The following is a 23940-nucleotide window of genomic DNA, read 5'->3' as shown; positions in this document are numbered from 1 at the left end:
GTAAATGTAAAGTGATATTAGTGACATAGGGGTAGATGTACCAAGTGTTGATATGGGGAAGAAGTGGTATCAGCGCACTTATCGGCGCCCCCTGTTATTATCAGGGCTGCCATCTACAAGATAGCAGCATCGATATGGAGGGCATTGTAGCTGTAGCTTTCAATATCGACAGCTGCAACTGTCGCTGCCCTATCACCACAGCAGGGACAGCGCTGTCCCTGCTGTGATAGCTGTCTGAGGGATCTTGCAATGCTCGAGAGATCCCGCGCATGCCTAGTGGTGACTGGCCGGTCGTGAGACACAGTGCATCAGCATTAGGCTGATGCTGTGTCAGCTCAGCAGGGGATCATCAGAGGGGGGGAGTTTTCCCTCCGGCAGATGAGATGTTCTTACATCTCATCTTTAGTGCTTCCTGCTTCACCTCAGTAATGAGGTGAAGCAGTATAGCAGCAAGATCTGTGCCGCTATAATATATCTCCCCCATATTTCCTTACAGAATAACACAAAAGTTTGATTTTATAGATTTATAGAGTACTTTGCTTTTAAATGAGTGCAGTACCATCTTTTAACCTGCAGATGTCAGTGTCACAAAACTTTTCAGTAGCAAGTGTTTGACCAATATAACTAAATGTATTCATATACAGCAGCAAAAACAAAGACACCAGTATTCTAAGTGGTGGCAGTGTCCTCATTTTATTTAGCGACGATTGGTCAATTGTAGGCATTTCTCAAAACAGTAAAGGGGGTATCCACTGAACGATAATTATCGTTTCATTGTTCAATCGTTTGCAAAAGTGTCTAAAAATGACCAGCGATGCGCGTGCCCGCTGGTAATTTAGACATCTATCATCTTTCCAACATGCTGGTCAACCTGACGATATTGTCAGGTTCAGCATGTTTCCAGATGATTGATGACCCTGCACTGAACGTCTACTCGTTCAGTGCAGGCTCATCACAAGACTGACAAACGACTGAACGATTACAATGTCATAATCGTGCAGTCGTTTTCAGATCTTGTAGTGGATGGGCACATTAACTGAAAACCTTTTAAAGGGGAATGGTAAACTGAATAAATGACCTGACCTTCTCCAATTGGTCATTATAAAACTGACAGCTGACCTTTTGTAGATTTAGAGGAGTTAAATGAAAATATACATATATTTTGAAATATTGTATTCTCATATGTAAATCACTTTGTTTTTATAGACTTGATTAAAGAAACTATGATTTTGCATTTCGTCATGTTGCAAGACCTGCCATACTGCTTATTAGGTCAATTAAAAGAGTACCGGCTATAAACACCAATTAAACATTGTCCCCAGTGGCCTAATTATCCATAAAACCAGTAATGAAGGCAACAGTAAGGGTCTTGGGTACTGGCACACAGAAACCGGTAAGGATTCTGGCAAAGTCATGGAGCGAGAACCAACTGGTATGGTCCCTGGTCACATGATCACTTTAATAACAAATCACAGTGAAAGTGCATTTACAGACATAATATATTAGTAGCATCATCCCCATACAGTACTACCCTACCATACTGTGAAAACTACATCATTAGCTCCTTAGAGAATAAATTGTGGTGCTGCAGTAAGAAACAAAATAATATTTTAGTATCACGATACTGTTCCCAACTAGTTAGCAATTAGGTGACTGTTGTTCATTGTGATATTATACATATTACACACACACAGACAGACACACACACACACACACACACACACACACACACACACACACACACACACACACACACACACACACACACACACACACACACACACACACACACACACACACACACACACACACACACACACACACACACACTCTAATCCACTATAACAATGAGTTATGTATATAGAATAGACAAAAACAAAAAAAAAGCATAAACTTAAATTGAGCAGTAAAAAACAACGTATAATAGAAATGCATAAATGATCCCAGTCAATATGCAAACACTAAATTGGTTAAAAAAGACCAACTATTTTTTTTTTTTTTTTTGTAGAATAAACCATTTTAAAAATATTTTAGCTGCAACAATCGGATTTGATGATCACCAGAAAATAAGAGTGTCCCATCCTCAATGATCACACAGATGTAGTTGATTACTAAACCAGCATGGGAAATATTGCACTCATTATATTGCTCTTGTCTATTGTATACCATTTAAAATGTAACCTACATATAAAAGAATTGCTTTCTTTTACAGCACTCCTTCTTACCAAGCAAAAAATTCAAAACTTCTGGTCCTAAGCTGGTGGTCGACTATAACCCTACAAGCTTTGGACATACCTGTCTCCTGCCATTATATTGTAAGAAACTATTATACAATAAGCTCCAGCCAGCTAGAAAAATACATGTATAGTAAAAGATGTCAAAAGTGATCAAAATGTTATAATAAATGAAGATTTGTAGTTTCTGCTGAAACAGCTTGACCTAATCATTGGGACGCCCAGTCCCTCCCCATTAAATTGTAAGCAGCATGTTCTTCTGCTCACACTTGTATCATGACTTGTTTATTATAAACCTTACTTATTATGTAATATGTACATTGTAATGCTTATTTCATCCTATTGTACCCCTCAGTTGTTAGGTTTGTGGTTTGGTTGTTAGGATAGGTTAGTTATTATCTTTAGAGGTTTGTGGCAATGTTGTTGGCTGGTCACAATCAGAGCATAGTTGCCTACCTTTAATTTCTCCTCCCTGGGAGATGTCCCAGTGACAAACGCAGGATTTCTAGAGGGGGGTTTCCAAATGCTTGATTTTAGAGCGAGTGTGGCCAGTCCATATATTATCCAGCTTTAATATATTGTGTTGCATAATTCCAGCATATACAGGACCAGCGATCACAGTAAGCCATTAGATGCGGCAGTAGTGCCATCCTGTCTGAGATAAATGTTTTTTTCAGATGTGAGCACCATTCCAGAGCATTGGAGGAAGTCCGGGAGTCTGGGGTAGCAGCAGAAGAACCTAGCACTGCCCTGGACATATATGTACATATTGGTCTCCTTATGTACTGGATAGTGTATTATTATACAGTATTAATAATTAACCCTATTGATGGTCAATAGCAGTGCACCCTAACAGTGCATGTTTTCCACATTTCCTAGTTGGTGCAGAGGTGTATTTATTACTGGCTGACACATTTTAAAAGATCCACAGTTGGTGCTAATCATTTCATTTGTGATACTGAGAAGAACATGCAGCACTAATAACATTCTATTATATTACTATTTCTATTGTGGTCATGGTGTGTGCTGGAGAGGGGGGTTTCCAGGCAGACGGAAACCCCCCTGCGTTTGCCAATGTGTCTGGGGAGGAGAAGCAAGCGAGTTGTGACGGGGGCGGGGCCTGGCGGTTCTGGTCATTAAGCCCCGTCCCCTTCACAGTAAATAGCCACGGTTGGCGCACTTTACATAGGGGCGGGGCTAAATTGCTCAATACATGAAGAATCGCGTCTTTAAGCCTCGCCCTCTACACAGGAACCCCTGATCGCCACAGAGATTCTCCCGCATTCTGCCCACTTCTTAGTGAAGTGCCTACTCTTCCAGGGGTGCGGGGGGTTACGAAATTAACAGTGAGCCTCCCGCGAAAACCAGGAGGGTAGGCATGTATGAATCAGAGTCTATATTACTGTACCATAAACTCGCATGTAAATGTCACCATCATGGAAGCCCAGCCTTCGGCCAGTACCTTTTTGTCCTGGTCCAACCATCAGCATCCTTCCATGTACTTATTCTACTATTACATTTTTAAACCGTCTGTCATTCATTTAATAAGATGCATTTTAACAAACACTGCAATGTATTTTATCGTGCACGTGTGTGCTTATTCGTGCATGTACAAAGGCGTACGGCTGGTAGGGGAGAAAAAACGTTTAAAAGCTCTGTTCCTATATAACTGTTACTTATCATTAATAATATTTTATCATTTAGGATCTGATACAAGAGAGCACATGGTTAGATGTGACTACAAATGACAGGACTGGCAAGTGTTACACTATTTGGGATCATATACAGAATGTAAAGGTCTCATTACCTTATTTATCCCATCTTTTATCACTTCCTTGGACTAGTGCGGATTAATATTATTAATATGCTTTTACTATTTTTTTAACTGGACAAATTATACATTTGCATAAGGAGACACTGGATTCTATAGACCCTACAAAACTACACATATTATATGGTGAGCCATGTCAGTAGGGGTGCTTGAAACCCGCATGTCCATGTATGTAGTCTATTGTGGCGACGGCCAACCGGCGGGCCTAGGGCCACTTGTGGCCCTCCCATCCTTTACTTGCAGCCCTCAGCGCCTTCCTGCTTTGTGGTCATAATTGCTTGTAATTCTCATCTGAAATACCAGCTGATATGTTATTACGGACAGGTGACTCATTCATTGATTACATGTATTGATTTAACGTATTACTGAGTGTAAGAGTAATGTGCGGCTCTTTTGAAGGTTAAAGGGCCGGACAATCCAGCCGACGAAGCATTAAAGGTTGACGGTCACTGCACTATTGTGATTATTCTACATCGGCATAACACTCAGTATGTCGGCAGCATGATTGTCACATCATAAATATTTATTATATGGTCAGTAAAAGTATTTGAAACGTTTTCTAACACTGATCCCTACTATTCCTGGAATTGTGTAAAGGTCACTTAGGCCCGGTCTCAGGGCACCAACGTAGCAGTGACAGCAGTCTTCTCTCTTTGCATGACATTTATTTTTTATTGTGTACATTATTACCTTACTACTTGCCTATTATTAATTATGATTATTATTATTATTAAGAATTTACTATTACCTTATTAAATGGAGGATGCAGTAGAGGCTTGGACCATAGCAAGCTACAATGAAAGATGGGTGGGAATATGGGGCAGCACAGAAAGACTGGTGTAGGAAGGCAGAGAATGTAAATCTGGCCCCTCTGTCATTTACTACGGCCAAAAAGTTTTTAATGTGCACTGAGCACAGCTGATGCATCCATACACTGAATTAAATTGGCAGCGTCAAACGGCACTGTATAACAATAGCAATTAGGACAATTTTTGGAATCCTTCAGTTAGGTATTGTTCTTTAAAACAAAGTATGATTTTCCCTTCTGCATGAGGTCCATGCATATTACACTGAGAAAGATATAGAATGACACACACACACACACACACACACACACACACACACACACACACACACACACACACACACTAGTTTAGTGGTCCAGTGAAGGGACAATATTCCTTATTAGATGCAGTTCTCAATTCATAATCTGTCTGTTGATTGCCACTCTGATTAATAAATTCTGTTGAACCAAAGTTACACCAGCCAGCCCTGGGTAGGCAGATAGAGGGTTAAACACGTTGTCACTGAAACAAGATTCCATTAAAAGAAAACATCAGCGCATCAAACCCTGTGTCTAAGCAAAGCACACGCCGGACACTAAGGCCAATGTATTTATGAAAATGCTGAAATGTGCAATAAACAGACTGAGAGGCAGTTTGTCCTACCGGAGAGTATTAAAAAAAAAAAAAAAAAAAAAAACACACAACACACACTACAGATGGGTGTCAAAAATAGCCAAGTGTCAGATTCGCTCAAGTCTCTCTCTTTTGGCACTTGCTCCCAGTCACAGCTGTGAATGTATTCTCTGTTTCCAAGTGCAAGCCTTGCTGGCACTAACAGCAAACATTGAAAAACATGAGTGCTTGCTTCTACTTTTAGAGGAAGGCAGTAATAATTTAAGCTTGTTTAACAAGGAATGTGGTATAAATACTGATGACAGATTAAACTGGAATTGTTTGTATGAATATCGTTCTGCATTGTGGTGCATCTGGTTTATTTTTAAACGCAAATGCTACCGTTTACTGCATCTAAACGTGAAAAGCATTGTGTCTTTTGTTTTAAATACAACTATAACAATCGGAATCTTATTGTCATATTATACTGTAGATCAGGACATGAAATCTGTGTCTACCCGCTAGATCAATATACAGAAAATAAAATAATTAAATGTTCTGACTTGGAATGTAATACAGGAAAGCCAAGAGCCACTAGCAAGGGTAAAGAAACGTACAAAGACAACCAGATAGTAAATTGATGCAAGAGAGAAGATACCAAGCAGTCTCTAAAAATAATATTATATATATATATAATTGAGCAATAAAAAAAAAAAAAAACGTATAATAGAAATGCATAAATTTTCACAGTCAATATGATGCAAACACTAAATGGGCTAAAAGATGTATATAAAACATACACGTGTATACTGTACATAACATATATAGTCTCTGGCCATACAGCCCTCAAACCCAGCTGAGGTTTCTTCACCTTTCAGTACTACTGCCTTGCATAACCAAACATGCCGAACCAGGACTGTGACCACAGTTCAACCCTAAGAGAAGACATTCTCCACACAACTGCCAATACCTTCACACAAATGTGGCCACAAAAAAGCTGGCAGCTGGATAGTGTTTCAAAACACCATCTGCGCTGTGCACAGACTCTGCGACTAAAAAGCTCAGTGACCTCCCTCAATAAGACCGAGGAATCCAGGAATGTCAGGAAACATCAGTGAACTGTCTTTCTGTTCAAACATTCTTTCAGTACCACAAGCTCACCAGCAATACAAGTGTTACATGGCCTACCTTGTCCCCTGACACATCTACCCAACCCATTCTCTTTCCACTGGTCCTCTCCAGCTAAGCCAGATGTGTTATTACTGGCAGCGCATCTGAAATTGGGGACTGGACTTGCATCCAAGATTAATATTTTGTTCTGCATATTTGACTTGGAGCAAGAAAATATAATGAAATCGTAATAAGAAAGAAAAAAAAATTCCTAGCCAGGGTACGGTGTGTTACTGAGTTCTGCAGATATTCTCACCTCATTCCGAATATAGGATTCTTGACAATATAATTCATAGCTCGACTGAGGTGGGAAGTGTCTGTACCATCACAAATCAACAAGGACCAGTAATCAGTTTTATATCATATATAGTATACATACTGTAATCCAGCTAAAAGCACTATGTATACCTAAACACATAAATACACACACACACACACACACATCTGTGACATGTTTAAAATGTATGAGAATATAATATATATATATATATATATAATATATATACACACACACACACACACACACAATGACACCCTGTATTACAAACAGAAAGTGCATGTACCAGTATATAAAATTACATTGTAGGTAGATTGGATAAATAGATTAGATAGGATAGATAAGAGAGATTTCTGTATTATTTCTTATCTGCATCATAGGGCAGCAGATCCATCCCAGGGTGCAATCCTCACCAGGCATCCTGCAGAGGTCCACAGCCCCCGATAGGAGTTCTCCTTCTTCGCCTCTCGGTGTATGGGAGCCGGCTGTGTGGGGCTAGGGGCTGCTCCTGCTCTGGAATGGATGCCTGGCCATGCGGGCGGGCTGGCTGCTGTGGCTGGAGGCAGGATGCTAGACAGATGGAGAGCTGACACTCCGTATAGCACTTGGAGCAGAAATGATGACAGGAGCACATGTGGCCTTGAACCCAGCCCTGTCTCTCCAGGCAGAACAATGACAGGGATGTGTGCGCAAATTACCACAAGCCCAGGTCTCTCCTGCTGACTCGTCTCCCTCTATCTAGCCATTCATGTTTCACACACAAGGCAGGGGGACAGGACGGTCTGCTCACAATTCAATGATTCAGCTCTTTGCCCAGGAAAATCAATTAACCCTTCTCCTTATTATCTCTGACTTAACACAGATAGCTGGGCCCCCTTATTCCATGACACGCACCCAGGCACAATTGCATTCCTCACACTGGTAAACAGGTCTGGCTGCAGAGATCACACAATTAACTGTTTTTTGTTTTTTTTATAAGTATTTTTTTTTTTGTATTCTTTTTTTTGTTTTTTTGTTAAATATCCCAATTCTTCCCACTGAACAAAAGTGTCCGGTGCCTTCGCTTTGTTAGCCCTGGAAGTATGCGTAACACACACTCAGAAGACAGGCACTTATTCCCCACGGCGGTCCTGGCTCCCCTGTGTACTGCGGATTGATAGTCTCCAAACATTTGCAGCATCCACTATTTTACCTTTTCCATGCTGATCCATAGGAGGTGAAAACAAAGTATCTCCTGCAAAGCTATTTTCAAAAGCTTAACAATCATGTCCTCCTGATTCTGAATTTCGCACACCCTTATGTTTATCCTTCCAGTGAATAACGCAAAGCTCACTGGGTTCAATGCACTCTTCCCTAATAAGCTTTAATGGACACCATGATACATAAAGCTGCATGCTTTTGTTAGGCTGCTTTATGTAAGGCTGGCTATTTTCCTCTCAGCAGTGCCTCTTTAGTCCTTTGTACAAGATCCTACCTCATAGGAGAAACATACGCCTGACAAGCGTGTCTTATGTAGTGCGCTCAGGTTTGTACAGAATGCAGAGCCCCAGGAAAATAGCTGCTGTTTAAAACTCTCTCTCTTTGAACATAACCCTTACTAAACCTTCCCAGTGTCTGTGGAGAACAGTTTTGCAGCATAAGAACAGCACACGCTGCCTCTCTTTAAAGTACCTTTGCTAGTGTATGTTTCAGTCAAGGAGGGATGAAGTAATTATTATATTCCAGATCTTCAGGAAGTCTCTTATGCATCATTCCAACAAAGCACAAGTTTCCCAAGGTTTTCCTCAGCTACTGCTTAACTCTAGCAGCGTTTGGTTCCTATACAAGCCAGCAGCGTTCTGTGCAATACACTCCAGCACCATTCTGTGCAGTAGCAGCATTCTGTGCAATACACTCCAGCAGCATTCTGTGCAATACACTCCAGCAGCATTCTGTGCACTAGAAGCGTTCTGTGCAATACACTCCAGCAGCATTCTGTGCAGTAGCAGCATTCTGTGCAATACACTCCAGCAACATTCAGTCCACTAGCAGCATTCTGTGCAATACACTCCAGCACCATTCTGTGCACTAGCAGCGGTCTGTGCAATACACTCCAGCAGCATTCTGTGCAATAGCAGCATTCTGTGCAATACACTCCAGCAGCATTCTGTGCAATAGCAGCATTCTGTGCAATACACTCCAGCACCGTTCAGTCCACTAGCAGCGTTCTGTGCAATACACTCCAGCACCATTCTGTGCACTAGCAGCATTCTGTGCAATACACTCCAGCAGCATTCTGTGCACTAGCAGCGTTCTGTGCAATACACTCCAGCAGCATTCTGTGCACTAGAAGCGTTCTGTGCAATACACTCCAGCAGCATTCTGTGCACTAGAAGCATTCTGTGCACTAGAAGCGTTCTGTGCAATACACTCCAGCAGCATTCTGTGCACTAGCAGCGTTCTGTGCAATACACTCCAGCAGCATTCTGTGCAATACACTCCAGCAGCATTCTGTGCACTAGCAGCATTCTGTGCAATACACTCCAGCAGCATTCTGTGCACTAGCAGCATTCTGTGCAATACACTCCAGCAGCATTCTGTGCACTAGCAGCATTCTGTGCAATACACTCCAGCAGCATTCTGTGAAATACACTCCAGCAGCATTCTGTGCAGTAGCAGTATTCTGTGAAATACACTCCAGCAGCATTCTGTGCAATACCAGCATTCTGTGCAATACACTCCAGCAGCATTCTGTGCACTAGCAGCATTCTGTGCAATACACTCCAGCAGCATTCTGTGCAATAGCAGCATTCTGTGCAATACACTCCAGCAACATTCAGTCCACTAGCAGCATTCTGTGCAATACACTCCAGCAGCATTCTGTGCAATACACTCCAGCACCGTTCAGCCACTAGCAGCATTCTGTGCAATACACTCCAGCAACATTGGTCCTTAACACTCTAGCATGATTCTTTCCAATACACTCTAGCAGCATTCAGACCACTAAACGAGGGATGGGGAACCTCAGGCCCGGGGGCCATATAAGGCCCGCAGAATAATTTGGTCTGGTCCTTGGAGCTTTTTTCTGCTAACCTCATCTGGCTAGCAGTGTGCCTAAAATGGTACCCTGCAGCCAGAATATATGCAGCAGTTCCACCTGGAGCGTCATTAGGATACTTCAGATGGTCACATCGCTGCCCTTACAGCTCCCCGGAGCACCCTCAGGATGCTCCGGGCATTGCTGTAATCACTGGCGATTGTGGCCCCGCCAACGTGCGAATAATGTTATATACAGTATATATAAAAATGGCCCTCGGCAGAAAAAAGGTTCCCCACCCCTGCTATAAACTGTAGTAATATTCTGTGCAATGCACTCCAGCTGGGTGCAGACCTCGCCACTCCAGCAGGGTGCAGACCTCTGGCAGCATTCAGTCCAATACACTTTAGCAACATTCAATCGACTACACTCCAGCAGCATTTGGTCCTCTACACTCCAGCAACGTTCTGATCTAATGGGGAGCATCCACTAGACTATTTTAGCAGGCGACTGAACGATAACGATATCGTTATAGTTTAATCGTTTGCAAATCGTTGAAGTGGAAGATCAAATTTCTAGGGAAAACTCAAGGGAAAATACTTTAGAGGTTGGACATGGCTAAAATAGTCTAGTGGATGCCCCCCTTTAACACTCCAGCTGCATTCAGGCCTCTACAATCCATCAGCGTTCGGGCCTCCACACTCCAGCAGTATTAAGTCCACCAGCAGCATCCTGTCCAATACACTCTAGCAGCATTCGGTCCTCTACACCAGTGCTTCTCAAACTTGGTCCTCAGGACCCCACACAGTGCACGTTTTTCAGGTCACCCAGCAGGTGTACAGGTGTATTCATTACTCACTGGCACATTTTACAACATCCACAGGTGGAGCCAATTATTTCACTTGCGATTCTGTGAGGAGACCTGGAAAACATGCACTGTTTGGGGTCCTGAGGACAGAGTTTGAGAACCTGTGCTCTACACATCCATGTCTCAAGTCACTTACAATAGCGAATTTCGATTGCAACCCAGCCGTTCAGTACAGTCATGAGATCTATGCGTTAACTTTAAACTGTAACAAACCTCCTCCCAACAGTCTTCATCCCCAGGTTACTGAGTAGAAACATAGCTGCAGAAATATGCAAGAGCTGCCTCACAAGAGCATCCACCTTACAGGCTCACATTGGCAAGTGAAATAGAAAAATAATAAATAATAATATTAATAATAACCTACTAATAAAACTTGTAGTAGAATATCAGCCACACCAATACTTCACTTGCCAAAAATCAGATTCCCGCCATTTAAGATTGGATTTAACCATGTCTGTACCAGAATGACATGCTAAGCATGTTAGAATTGCTAGAAAAGATAGAAAAGAGTGCGCTCCTAAAAACAATGACTATTACAATGCGTGGTCACCTCAGCCAAAGCCTACTGCTTTTGTTGCCAATCAAGTTATCAGTTTTGGTTACGGTTAACCCTGTCTACACTGGAAGCGATTTCTTATGGCATGTTATATTTGCTATGAATGGGCTCAAGTGGTCTATGACACAATGCAACACAATACCTGCTGCACACGCCAACTAATAAGTCACCTCAAAAAATAAAAAAATAAAAATCTGGATGAACAAAAAAAATTTGCACAGTGCCCTGATTTAAAATTCACCTCCCATGTACCGTGTGATTAGGAAGCCTTTACTTTGGCTTTTAGACTCTTTATCTGACTGGAGTAATTGCCACTTTAAATTGATCCACGTCAACATAAGCAGGATCCCTGGGGATTGTCACCTTGAAGTTAGTTGTAGAAACAGGGTTTGACAGAATGCCTGAGCATCTGAGAATACTTCATGTTTTTTTTTCTCTCTCCGTCAGCAGCCAGCTGCAATCCCACTTTTTATTTTCCCTCTTCCTCATTATTTAATAGTTGCAGACTTCAAGCATTTTGGCAGCTCTCCCTGAACTCATATTCCTTGATATGTTTTTTTTTGTTTTGTTTTTTTCCTTCTTCATTTTTTATTTAACACAGCTACAATAACACTTTGCATCATTTAAAAAATGTATTTATAGCGAGGGCGTTAAGAAGCATAGCTAATAATCAGGATGCAATGAGAGATTTGTAGTTCAGGCAAAACACAATGGATAATAGAACTGCGTAAATGGAAGGTGCCAAGAGAGTTTTTGATATACATCTTAAGAGCATCATTAGCTTCTTTCCCAGACACCAGCCAAGTGCTCAGCTGATACTAATATACATATTATACCGGACAGGGCTGCTATAGTGAAGAACGGGACTTACCAGCATGGTACAAGATGCTATAAAAATGCATCTGGGAGGCAGGGAGGACAGCAGTAGCCAGGAGTCAGGGAGGATCTGGTGCCTGTGCTTTGGCTACTGCTAAGTTCTACTTATAAGCTCCTCTGATGTGACGCATGGTGAATTCATGACTCACACAGTGGGTATTAAGTGAGTTCATTCAAAAGGAGCTGACACCTGATTGATCCTAATTGAAAGCAATATACCAGGCCAAATACACACCCCTACCCCATCTGCTCTTGTCTGCCACCAGCTATTCAACTGGAGAGAATTAATAGTTTCAGATATTCTAAACCACCAAATAAAGGGGCTTTTCTAAGCCGGGCCGCATTAACAGGCCAAGAAAGGGTTCAAATGGCAGATTTTACTTCTTGTTGGCTTTAACAAAGCTGAATAAGGCTTTTTATCCCCCTACCCTCTTAGCTCTCTGTGTGCAAGACTTGATAAACTGAATGAAGAGGCAGCACTCAATGATCAGCCATGGAGCATTGATAAACGCTAAATAGACCCTCGTCCTAAGGAAGGTTTCATGAGTTAGTGACAAACCAGCTTGGATGGGCGGGCTCGCTAATGTCCACATTCTCCCCCATGTTAACTCTCAGACCAGTGGCTACAAATTGTGGCTGGCACATTAGAGACGGGTCTCTGCTAAGCCCATAGAGCTAGTGGAACGGCAAAGCTTTCACATTCAAATCTGTGGATGGTTTTCTTCAGTTTTCAAATTTTCCACCTAGCTGGAGGCTATTAGTGTTTTCCTAAAGTGTCCCACTGATAGGGCAATCCCACCTAATGGGACGGCTGTATGGGCAGACTGTCCTAGTTTCACATCAGTACAGCAATCAATTACATTCTGTGCAATACATTTAATATCGTTCCAGCTGTGGAACACTACTATGTTAAATGGTTACTGTACTGGTGTACCACATGCCTAATATAAGTATACTAATTATGGGCCTGATTCACAACGGTCTGTTGCGAAAATATGCTAATGAATGCAATTGCAAAGCCGTCACACAACCAGCATAGAGACGCTCACTACCGCTATCTCACATCCGTAATACCCTGCAGTCCTGCATATACATCGGGAACATCGAGTAACATCGGCCCCTCACGCACACTTACAGCAGGTCTGACCTTACTCGGAAATTGCTAACCTCGTCGCACGCAGTGAGTACACAAGCTGCGTCTGCCGCTGCAGTGGCTAACGTATGCACGCCCAAGCAACGACGTTCAAATGGACAGGCGCGCCTGCGTTTCTCCGACCATTACCCAGTCAACACCCACAAACGCTGACGTCCCATCTCTCGGCCTGCGATGGCATTGTATCTGCATAAGTGATTGCAGTGCCATCCGTGATGAATCAGGCCCTGTATTCCTATACAATAATAAATATATAGCTGTAAGTATTAAAAGACTGAAGAGCCAAAATAATTCTTTGCTCCATAATAATAATAATAATAATAAAATTCACAGCTGTTTATACTTAATGGGGATATATTTAGTATTAAAGGTACAAAAGGCAAATATTTGACGGGTATAATGCTTGTCATTCCTATTCCTATACACACATGTGGTCTACTAGCAAATATACGCACGCTTCCATCTTGCTATGTCAGTAATGTCTCAATGATTCTATCAGCTCAATGAACAGGTGGCTTGACTGAGAATCCTGATGATGAACTGCAAACAGTCTATGCAATAAAATAGAATTCTTTATTCACCCTCCCTACTCTAAGGCTGTATTAACTGAACAGACTGTGCTGCATGCACACTGGTATAGACTGTTTGATTCTCGTCGGCTAAATGGATGGCAGTATTTAAATTCAACTAAATTCATTGCACAAGGCCTCTTAACGTTTTATTGAAAAGCCATTGTTTTAATGTCAGCCACTCTTGGTTGTGACTGATGGTGAGTTAGTTGGTGATTTCACATGCTCCAGTGATCCTTGCCTCCTCTTATCGTCAGGGACAAAAACTGGCAGCTCTGTACAATGATGACTGCCATCTGGTCAGCCTCCCCTCAGTGCCCACCCCACACCACACTGCAGGCGCTATTGCAGGACTCCAGAGCTGTTCTTGACAACCTTGTTTGACGTTGTATGCTTGTAACTGTTATTCAGTATAACTGTGAATGGCATTATTATTAATATTATTATTATTAAAATATGAAAGGTCTCCAAATCTCATCCACATAGGAAGAGAAATAAAAATAGCCCTTTGGTCATTGGTAACAGCAGGGTGTTGGATCAGTGCTGTTGGAAAAGTCCACTAAACATTGTAGTTATATAGAGTGCTGTGTAATTTGCATATACTATAAATGTAAGTGAGTGGGTATTCTAGTCCATAGGTGATACACACATGTACTAAATGTTTTCATGCAAGGTGTCTGAATATAACTGTGCGCCTCGCATCACTGCACACTAATGGGATGGAGGTCACATGAAGACTGGCATGTAACAAGGCCAAAGTACGGTGTCCTAATGTGGACCTGTCACATTTGGGGTTGAGGTTATTTGATAGTAATATAAGTTAAATATGTATCGTCCCCTCCTTTTGGTCTCCCTGTAAAACACATGACTGGTGCACTAATAAGTCACTTGGCGGTGCTCTATCTCTCCACCGCCATACTATCTGTGCCATACTGTCTTACACGTCTCATTCTTATACACATGAGTGGGAAGGCTACAGTGGACAGGCAGAGCTCTGCACTATAAAGGCATTAACATGCCAGCCACTGGTGAGCATGTGCCATAGGGTGAGGGAACATTATCATACTCTTACAGTGCCCCTATAGTGACTGGCCTCATTGATTTACATAAGGCGTCCTATTGGCCGATCAGGTGGGTAGGACGAAGAACACCCAAATCAGTAGAATTTACTGTTACACAGCCCATACATACCACTGAAGTCCCCACGATTTGTAGTACCGGGTCTGACTAGAGACATATAGGTCCATTATGGGGCGATGGGCACAAATAATGGAGCACAACTTGCATCTTCTATTTCTAACAAGTCTCTAGTTCCATTTTGTTTCCAGATGGGAAGTTGAGTACTGTTGCTATCCCTCTTTATGGAAAGCTATGACTGAAGCTTATGATGACAGTAAAAGCAACGGTGTCACCATTCAGGAAAAAGCCAAAAAGGACGAATGCAGATACAAACAATAAATAAAAAGAAATAAAATAGATTCCAGCTTCTTAATTGTGCTACTAGTGTATATCACAGATGTGGACGATATCAAACTGCTGAGGAAATACCATGCAAAACAATGTCTCCATATTAGAAGAAATTAAAGAATGGTGACTACCTAATGTGATAAGTGTGCATAGCTCAGTTACTACCCTGTTTTAAAAGGAATAAACTATATGACCCCTCACATCAACCACAGCATCTATACCAGTATAACAATTCATGTGACCAGGAACAAAGAGACACAGACGTGCCGCTGGGTTCAGTGAGCAGGATGGTGCTTACACCGTTATCTCTTCCAGTCACTTGTCATCTTACTGCACACTCAGTGCTGACTGTATGATTTTAATTGGAATGTGTGGAATGCTGTGGACTGTAATTGTTAGAACGTTGTCTTTGAAGATCCACCAGGTGGCGCAAATGAGCAACTATTTGAATCACCAGTAACAGCCAAGTGGTTTAATAAATCACAAAGATACAATGTGATATATATAATGAGTGACAGATGGAAGAAATGGACGATCTTTTTTAATGACCTTACCTGACTTCATCATGTTAAACCACACTCTATAGGCATTAGGTGCGCTGCTGTTTATCCTGCTCCATGATTGTAGAGCTCCCCTTAATGCAATGTCACTGATCTCGTGTGGAATAAAGGAGAATAAGGAGATCCTGCAATTATTTATTTCAATGAGCTTATCCTTAAAGTGTGGCACGCCTGTGATATTACAGGATCTGGTCTGTATTATAGGTGCAGTGCCTAAAGAAAGTACAATATAGCAGTGCAAATATGTATCTATATTATGTCCTATTAAAATGTAGATTAGTTATTATCAACTGTACTGAAAAGAGATTCTGCAGCAGCTTGGGGCTGAGCTGTCCATGGTCTGCAATGGACTGTGATGTACCTCTATGAGAACTTGCCTTTTGCTAGTCAATGGAGTCACTGAAAAAGTGTAATGACATAATATAGATAAGAGTAATAGCAACCGTGTCATGCTATTCCTATGCTATGCATACATCCAGTGCAGCAGTATCATGTATAGCCAATATCCCATTCCCATATGTAATAGACAGTACAGTCACACAGCCTGGGCTGTAGTGGGGCAGATGCCAGGAGCTGTATCTGTCAGCACTGAGAGGGGATAGGGGAGAGAGCCCGGGCCAGCCCTGCTGCTGCACACAATGGGCTGAGTGAATGGAAGGAACCCCGGCTGAGCACAGGATGCAGCCCGGTCATACACACCCTGTGCAGGCATGCTCTGCTCTGCGGGTGATTGTAAGAAGGAAGCGTGCACGGCTCTGACCCCGGGGCCCGGCTCCAAGGGTCTGCCTATCAGCTTCCGCACAGCCCGGCCCCGGGAAAGCAGGCTGATGGGCTCTCAGCCTCTCACACATGTCATTCCGCACACGCGTCATGGTACTGTTAAGGCCCCCATACATCAGCAATTGATTGCAGCAATCATACAATCTGCAATCGATTGTGTATAAAAATATTTCCCTTTTTCAATCGATTGCAGAATTGCCACAATCGATTGAAAAAGGGAAAGATTTTTATACACAATCGATTGCAGATTGCTGCAATCAATTGCTGATCTATGGGGGCCTTCACTTAACTTTAGCATAAATTAAAACACACACGATTATATATAGTATTACTAGCTCTCGTGTGACATTCTGCAGACTTCTCTTTACTATATATATATATATATATATATATATGCATTGAAACATATGTGTCACTTGCTGACATTCTGTCTGCCCCCTCCAGGAGAGAGGCCGCGTAGGGGAGCGTGGCATTGTGGACATTGTAAAGCAGGGAATGTGGCTCCCATGATGCAATACAGCACGATTCGCGTTATTGGCCGCCTGGCCCGCCCACTTTACTTGGGGAAGTGGGTGGCGTCAGGTGGACAGGGGGGCACTGCGGATACTTGTATGCCTTTCTGGGTGGTGGGGAGCAGCACCCGATTTTCTGGAACCTCCTGGCCTTTCCAGGAGGGTAATCAAGTACGATATATATATATATATATGTAAATAAATACACACACATACACCATACTTGTCTACTTTTAAAAAGCATTTCAGGGAGATTGTGAAAGTAACAGCTATGAGCGCAGCGGTAAAATGAGCGTGTACTGCTACATCTGAGAGGCGTGTCATAGGATTGATTTACATCCAAATGTAAATGAGCCCCAAAGCAGTCAGTAAGATCTACTTGTTGATGACAACACACTGATACTTTTCAGAAAATACATGTATCAATAGGGATCATTGTGTCTTATACCCAATGCAGGGAAATTATACTAATGATCCCATTTGAATGTATATATCTCTGTTTTTGTTTTATATAACAGCTACATAATGGGGGTAAGGTACAATCAGGGAGATTACTATACTCTTCAGGGAGTCAGGGAGATTGCTCTGATTTCAGGGAGTCTTCCTGACAATCAGGGAGAGTTGGCAAGTATGGATTACACTCCAAAAGCTAAATATAGGGCCTGATTCAGAGCCGCTCGCTATTTGCGGTCGTTCGTTTTATAAAAAGGGGTGGCTATTCAAATGAACCGTTCGCACTTTGCGGTCTGTTCATGCCTCTAAGTCTGAACGAGCGAGCAAAACTTGCGGTTGTAATTTAGAAAAAAACGCCCCCTTGCCGCTCGCACCATACGTCATGTCCGCTATTTATTAGATTAATCGAGTACATCGTACAGTGTATGAACTGCTCGCCATTCTTGTGGTTGGTTTTTTCAACCGCTATTTTGCGAGCAGTTCTGAGTTAAAAAAAAACAAGTGACGTGGTCAATGACGCTGCTGTATTAATTATGCACTCCCTTAAAACGCCCGTTTTGACCTTTAAGCACGCCTGCGTTCTGTTCTCCACTCCCCGTTTTCAAGCACCTTCCCCTGTTACCACCCACATACGCCTCCTTCTGTCACTCAAAGTAGCAGGCATTCGCTATATAGCGAACAAACGATTTTCGGCCGCACTGACTGGTTCGCGCATGCGTATTACAATCCGTACGCATGCGCAGATGTGCGAACATTGGTCAGAACGAACGAGCGGCCGCTTACGAGCGGCTCTGAATCAGGCCCATAGGTGCTAAATTCTAAAATCAGGCCACATCAGTGCTCAAGTGCATATTTAAATTACACAAAAGTTAGCTGGTCGGACTAACACACACACACACTCAGTCACATGTACTTGATTAGCACTGTTAAGAGGGGGTTAAACACAATCCCTCAGGGTGCACATATAAAAGTGAACATTATGCAGATCCGCTGCACATTTCCAATCAGTGGGGCTGTTTTCCAGTGTGGCTGGATGGTTATATGAAATGGGTTTAGTGTAGGGCAACCATATGGCTCGAGATGATCAGAGACAGCCTTGTTTATGAGCTGTAATTCCCCACAGAGACCCGTGCTGTTTCAGCACTACACAGGGAAATGTGCAGGGCAGGCTGGTCCTGAGCCATGTGATCTGGGCTAGTCACACACTGACAGTGTCCTATAGATGACGCTGAATTAACTTGCAATAATATTCTGATCTTCACAGCTCTAGTAATGTTATATGTTTATGGCTGCTTAATAATACTATTTCCCTGTATGTCATATCTGTATTACTTTGTGCGGTGCAGCAAAATCTGTCAGTGTCACACAAGACATTCCTCATTTTCCTATTTAGAAATACCTGTTATGATAGCATGCCTAGCACAAGTACCGCATGTCAAATTCATGCAAGGAAAACACTCCAAGCTGTGAGCATCATTCCTGTCTCTATTTTTTATTTCTTTTCTTACTTATGATTTTAAGCCAGTTTCTCTATGAAGAGTTGGCAAGATTTCTGTCATGTAGAACATCAGGACCTAGTTAACGACATCAGCTGGCAGCTTGCGTTACGTACATACCTGTCCATTAAGGTAGGCAGATTAGGCTGGTCGTTCCATAGGCTGCAAGCAGACATCAGCCGGTGATACGTATCCTGTAAAAAAGTGGCTAGCACATGCAGGAATTGATTTGGCCCCTAAAAATTACTACCAGCCTATGCAGTACATGAAAAATTAGTTCTAGTATATAAATGAATAAAACCAAACTCATTACCCTATGTAAAATGCATTGTAAATGCGTATAACCACTTGCCTGGCGTGGTAACATCATTTGCGACCATGCCAGGCTGTGCGTTACCTGACACAGTTGCTACCAGTCAGACCTACGCTAGAAAAAACATCCATTGGTGCAGACAGTGCAGTTCTCACAGCGATCAACTTTATTCATGCCTTATGACCCCAGCTGAACGTTGGCCCGAGCTAACGGATTGGGGAGGTGTGTTCATTTGCACCCTGTAGTAGTGCGCAGGACAACTTGCAATGTCTGGGGTACCATAACTGGCTGCTACGTTCGCGGCCAAGCGTTCTGGTGATGCTCGGTGACACATTGCCAATTTGCCAATAACTCCCCCCCCCCCCCCCTCCAAATTTGTAGGGGATACGTATTCCTATACTCACATTTGAAGCAGCTAATATTTATATTATTGATATCATGACCAGGGGGATCAAACCTATTCACAAAAGCCTGCAGTAGTCAAAATAGTCTACAACACAATGCACCACATTATGAGGTTGCAGCCACCAAATGATAGTAAAATGTTTAAATGGGATGAAATCTAGCCCAGCGATACCAGCTTACAGCTCACCAGACACATCACCAATGCATCTGCCTATACATAAGCACAAATGTATACATATAAGCTGTACATATATGTACACATGCAGCTTTTGTTCACAGCAAGACAGTCGAATGATTTGTGAATTGTAAATTGGCTAATAGTTTGTACATGTATTCATTTTCAATTTAATTTCATCCTAATCTTTCACAGTAATACAAAAATCCATTCCCTTTACATCTCAGAGATCATTGAGTATAATATGGTCGCAAAATAGTCAGCAAGCAACGGAGAGCGGAGGAAAAAAACAGAACACAAAGGCAATCCTGCTTGTCTGTGTTCAACACAAAGGACATTAAATGAAAACAACTGGCAAACAGCCAAATTCCTATAGAGGCAAAGAGATTCAAATAAATTGATTTCACGCATCATACTGACCTGGGATCAGCCAGCGCAGTTACATTATTCTCAGAGCTCTGTGTGGGGGCACAGCGCACTAATACTGCCGAGGACCCAGTACTACATCCAAGGGAAAAAAGAGATAAATCAGATAGTCTCTGAATAGGTAACATTTGAATCAGGAAATTCAGACTTTCTTCTAAGTAGAAACGCTAAAATACTGGAAGACGATGATTTTTAATTTTTTGTTTTATTGATGTATTACTAGCTGTTGCCCGCGGCATCGCCCACGATTAAATCGCTTCTGCAACATTTTTTTTTAATTTGAGGCATGCTAGTTGTATTGCTTGGAATAGGTGTCCTGTCGCGGGAGTGACCAGCAGCGCTATACAGATTGGTGGCAGCAGCACCTTCACCCACCACTCACACCAATGTCACTGTGTGCCCTGTGCACAGACTGCTATGTATCCTATTCACCCACCACTCACACCAATGTCACTGTGTGCCATGTGCACAGACTGCTATGTATCCTATTCACCCACCACTCACACCAATGTCACTGTGTGCCCTGTGCACAGACTGCTATGTATCCTATTCACCCACCACTCACACCAATGTCACTGTGTGCCCTGTGCACAGACTGCTATGTATATTCACCCACCACTCACACCAATGTCACTGTGTGCCCTGTGCACAGACTGCTATGTAGCCTATCCTATTCACCCACCACTCACACCAATGTCACCGTGTGCCCTGTGCACAGACTGCTATGTAGCCTATCCTATTCACCACCACTCACACCAATGTCACCGTGTGCCCTGTGCACAGACTGCTATGTAGCCTTTCCTATTCACCCACCACTCACACCAATGTCACCGTGTGCCCTGTGCACAGACTGCTATATAGCCTATACTATTCACCCACCACTCACACCAATGTCACCGTGTGCCCTGTGCACAGACTGCTATGTAACCTCTCCTATTCACCCACCTCTCACACCAATGTCACCGTGTGCCCTGTGCACAGACTGCTATGTAACCTCTCCTATTCACCCACCACTCACACCAATGTCACCGTGTGCCCTGTGCACAGACTGCTATGTAGCCTATCCTATTCACCCACCACTCACACCAATGTCACCGTGTGCCCTGTGCACAGACTGCTATGTAGCCTTTCCTATTCACCCACCACTCACACCAATGTCACCGTGTGCCCTGTGCACAGACTGCTATGTAGCCTATCCTATTCACCCACCACTCACACCAATGTCACTGTGTGCCCTGTGCACAGACTGCTATGTAGCCTCTCCTATTCACCCACCACTCACACCAATGTCACTGTGTTCCCCGGGCACAGACTGCTATGTAGCCTATCCTATTCACCCACCTCTCAAACCAATGTCACTGTGTGCCCTGGGCACAGACTGCTATGTAGCCTAACCATTGATAGTTAACAACCTTCGATGGTTACCGACCAATGGTTGATTGTTTTGCCATCGCTGGCGGAGATTGAATGGTTCTCCTCCATGGATGGCAGACTGGGAACCAAAGTTTTTTTTTCTTTTTCTTGTCGCATGGATCTTAGCCCCGCCTCCAGGTGGCCCACTAAGCCCCACCCTACGAGCCCGTCATGCCCTCCAGCACCAGTGGCGGAGAGGTGCAAACCATTGATTGTTCACTGTAGATGGTTTTGTGCCATCAACGATAATTACCGATTGTACCGTCGATAGTGACCATCGATGATTAGACTACCAATGGCCATCCCTAAGAGAATTCATACGGATTCTCCATTTTAAGATCAGGGGGAGATTTATCAAACCTTGGAGAGAACTAACCAAACCGCTTCTGTCATTTTACAGACTGTGGGGTCTATGGGCCTGATTCAGAGCTGAACGCTCTGACCAGAGCGCTCTCTCTGAATCAGGGCCCTCCTCCATGAAAATGGAGCGTCCTCCCGGACGCTCGTATAGCTGTGGGTGACCACCCACAGCTATGGCGAGCGTCCATGATGATGCCAAAATCATCAGAGCCAAAATCACTCCCACTGACATCACTAGTCAGTGGGGCCGGCTTCAGACGGTAGGCGTTCCCATGGGAACGCCTCCGTCTGGCAGGCACGCCCCCGGCCCGCATGCGCAGTGGGGGAACATCGACCCGCTTGTGAGCGTACTGCCGCTCACGAGCGGGTCTGAATGACCCCCTATGTACTAAGCAGTGATAAGAGACAGAGGGCCTGATTCAGAGCCGTTCGCAAGCGGCCGCTTGTTTGCTCCGAGCGATGTTCGCACAACTGCGCATGCGTGTGGGTCGTAATGCGCATGCGCAAAACAGTCATTGCGGTCTGAAATCGTGCGCTCGCAAAACAGCGAGGGGCTGCTAACGTGATTGACAGAATGTACCGTTTGTGGGTGGTAACAGGGGAAGGTGCTTGAAAACGGGGGTGTGGAGATCCGAATGCAGGCGTGCCAAACGTTCAAAAGGGTGTTTAATGGGAGTGCATAATTAGTAAAGGAGCGTCATCGACCACGTCACTTGGTTGTCTTTTAGCCTGAACTACTCGCAGTGATAGCGGTAAGAAAAACCTACCACAAGCACTGCGAGCAGTTCTGATGCCTTTCAATGTACTCGATTAATCTAATAATCCCGTGGGAACGCCTCCGTCTGGGCAGCCACGCCCCCGGCATGCCTACCAAAGGGGGCGTGCTGTCAATCACCATCGACAGCACGCCCCCTTTGGTGCGAGACCCTTAACGACGGCTTGGCCGTCGTTATTCGGGTCTCGCATATGCGCACGACGAAGCCGCCTCCATTGTGCGCATGCGCACTTGGGCACCATCGACCCACTTGCGAGCGCTCGCGAGCGGGTCTGAATCAGGCCCTCTGTCTCCTAACACTGCTTAGTACATAAACCCCTGTGTTTGAAAAGTGACAGATAGAAGAAGCTGATTGGTTGGCACTTTTTGGATTAAATGATGCAAAAGATTAGAGACTATAGGGGAGATGTTTCAAACCTTCTAAAGAGGAAAAGTAAATAAGTCATCTATAGAAACAAATTAGCTTCTAGCAACCATATTATAGAATGTACTCGATAAATGATAGCTAGATGTTGATTGGCTGCTATGGGCTTGGTACGGTACATCTCCCCCTCAATCTTTCAGCAAATATTAATGGCATAGAAACATATATGTTTTGAAAAAAAAACTGCCATAATAGGTCAGAATAAACAAAGCACCAAAGTCATATTCATGGCCCAGCCATTTTCACATTTTGCAGTAGGCCCAAGGAATACTTAACTTACTGTTCTGGGAAGTACAATTGCAGAAACAGACAGTGACTTAATTACCATAACACCCATGGAAAGTGAAACCTAAATTTCTTGTCCATATGGACTTCAGAGGGATGTCTGGCCAAGCTGCATTCTTAATATTTTTAAAGTGGTTTTAGTACTTAAA

General features: G+C 43.2%; 1 protein-coding gene across 3 annotated transcripts in view; it reads right to left on the bottom strand.

Annotated features, from left to right (window-relative positions):
• Positions 1 to 23940, bottom strand: part of RUNX1T1 (RUNX1 partner transcriptional co-repressor 1) — a 151613-nt gene that overhangs the window by 98921 nt on the left and 28752 nt on the right. Inside the window, exon 1 of one of the 3 annotated variants that reach the window (XM_088471385.1) lies at positions 12221 to 12309. The exons of 1 other annotated variant lie outside the window; for it this stretch is intronic. In XM_088471385.1, the coding sequence (XP_088327511.1) occupies positions 12221 to 12251 (31 nt within the window). In that variant the 5' untranslated portion in view covers positions 12252 to 12309. Of the gene's footprint in view, positions 1 to 7322; positions 7539 to 12220; positions 12310 to 23940 lie in introns of those variants that run through there. One more of the 3 variants, XM_088471388.1, reaches the window with a different exon arrangement.

This window comes from Taudactylus pleione, unplaced genomic scaffold, assembly GCF_031769625.1.
Source record: "Taudactylus pleione unplaced genomic scaffold, aTauple2 ptg000114l, whole genome shotgun sequence".
NCBI lineage: Eukaryota > Metazoa > Chordata > Amphibia > Anura > Myobatrachidae > Taudactylus > Taudactylus pleione.
The sequence above is the reverse complement of the archived record's forward strand: the minus strand, read 5'-3'. Positions and strand labels throughout refer to the sequence as shown.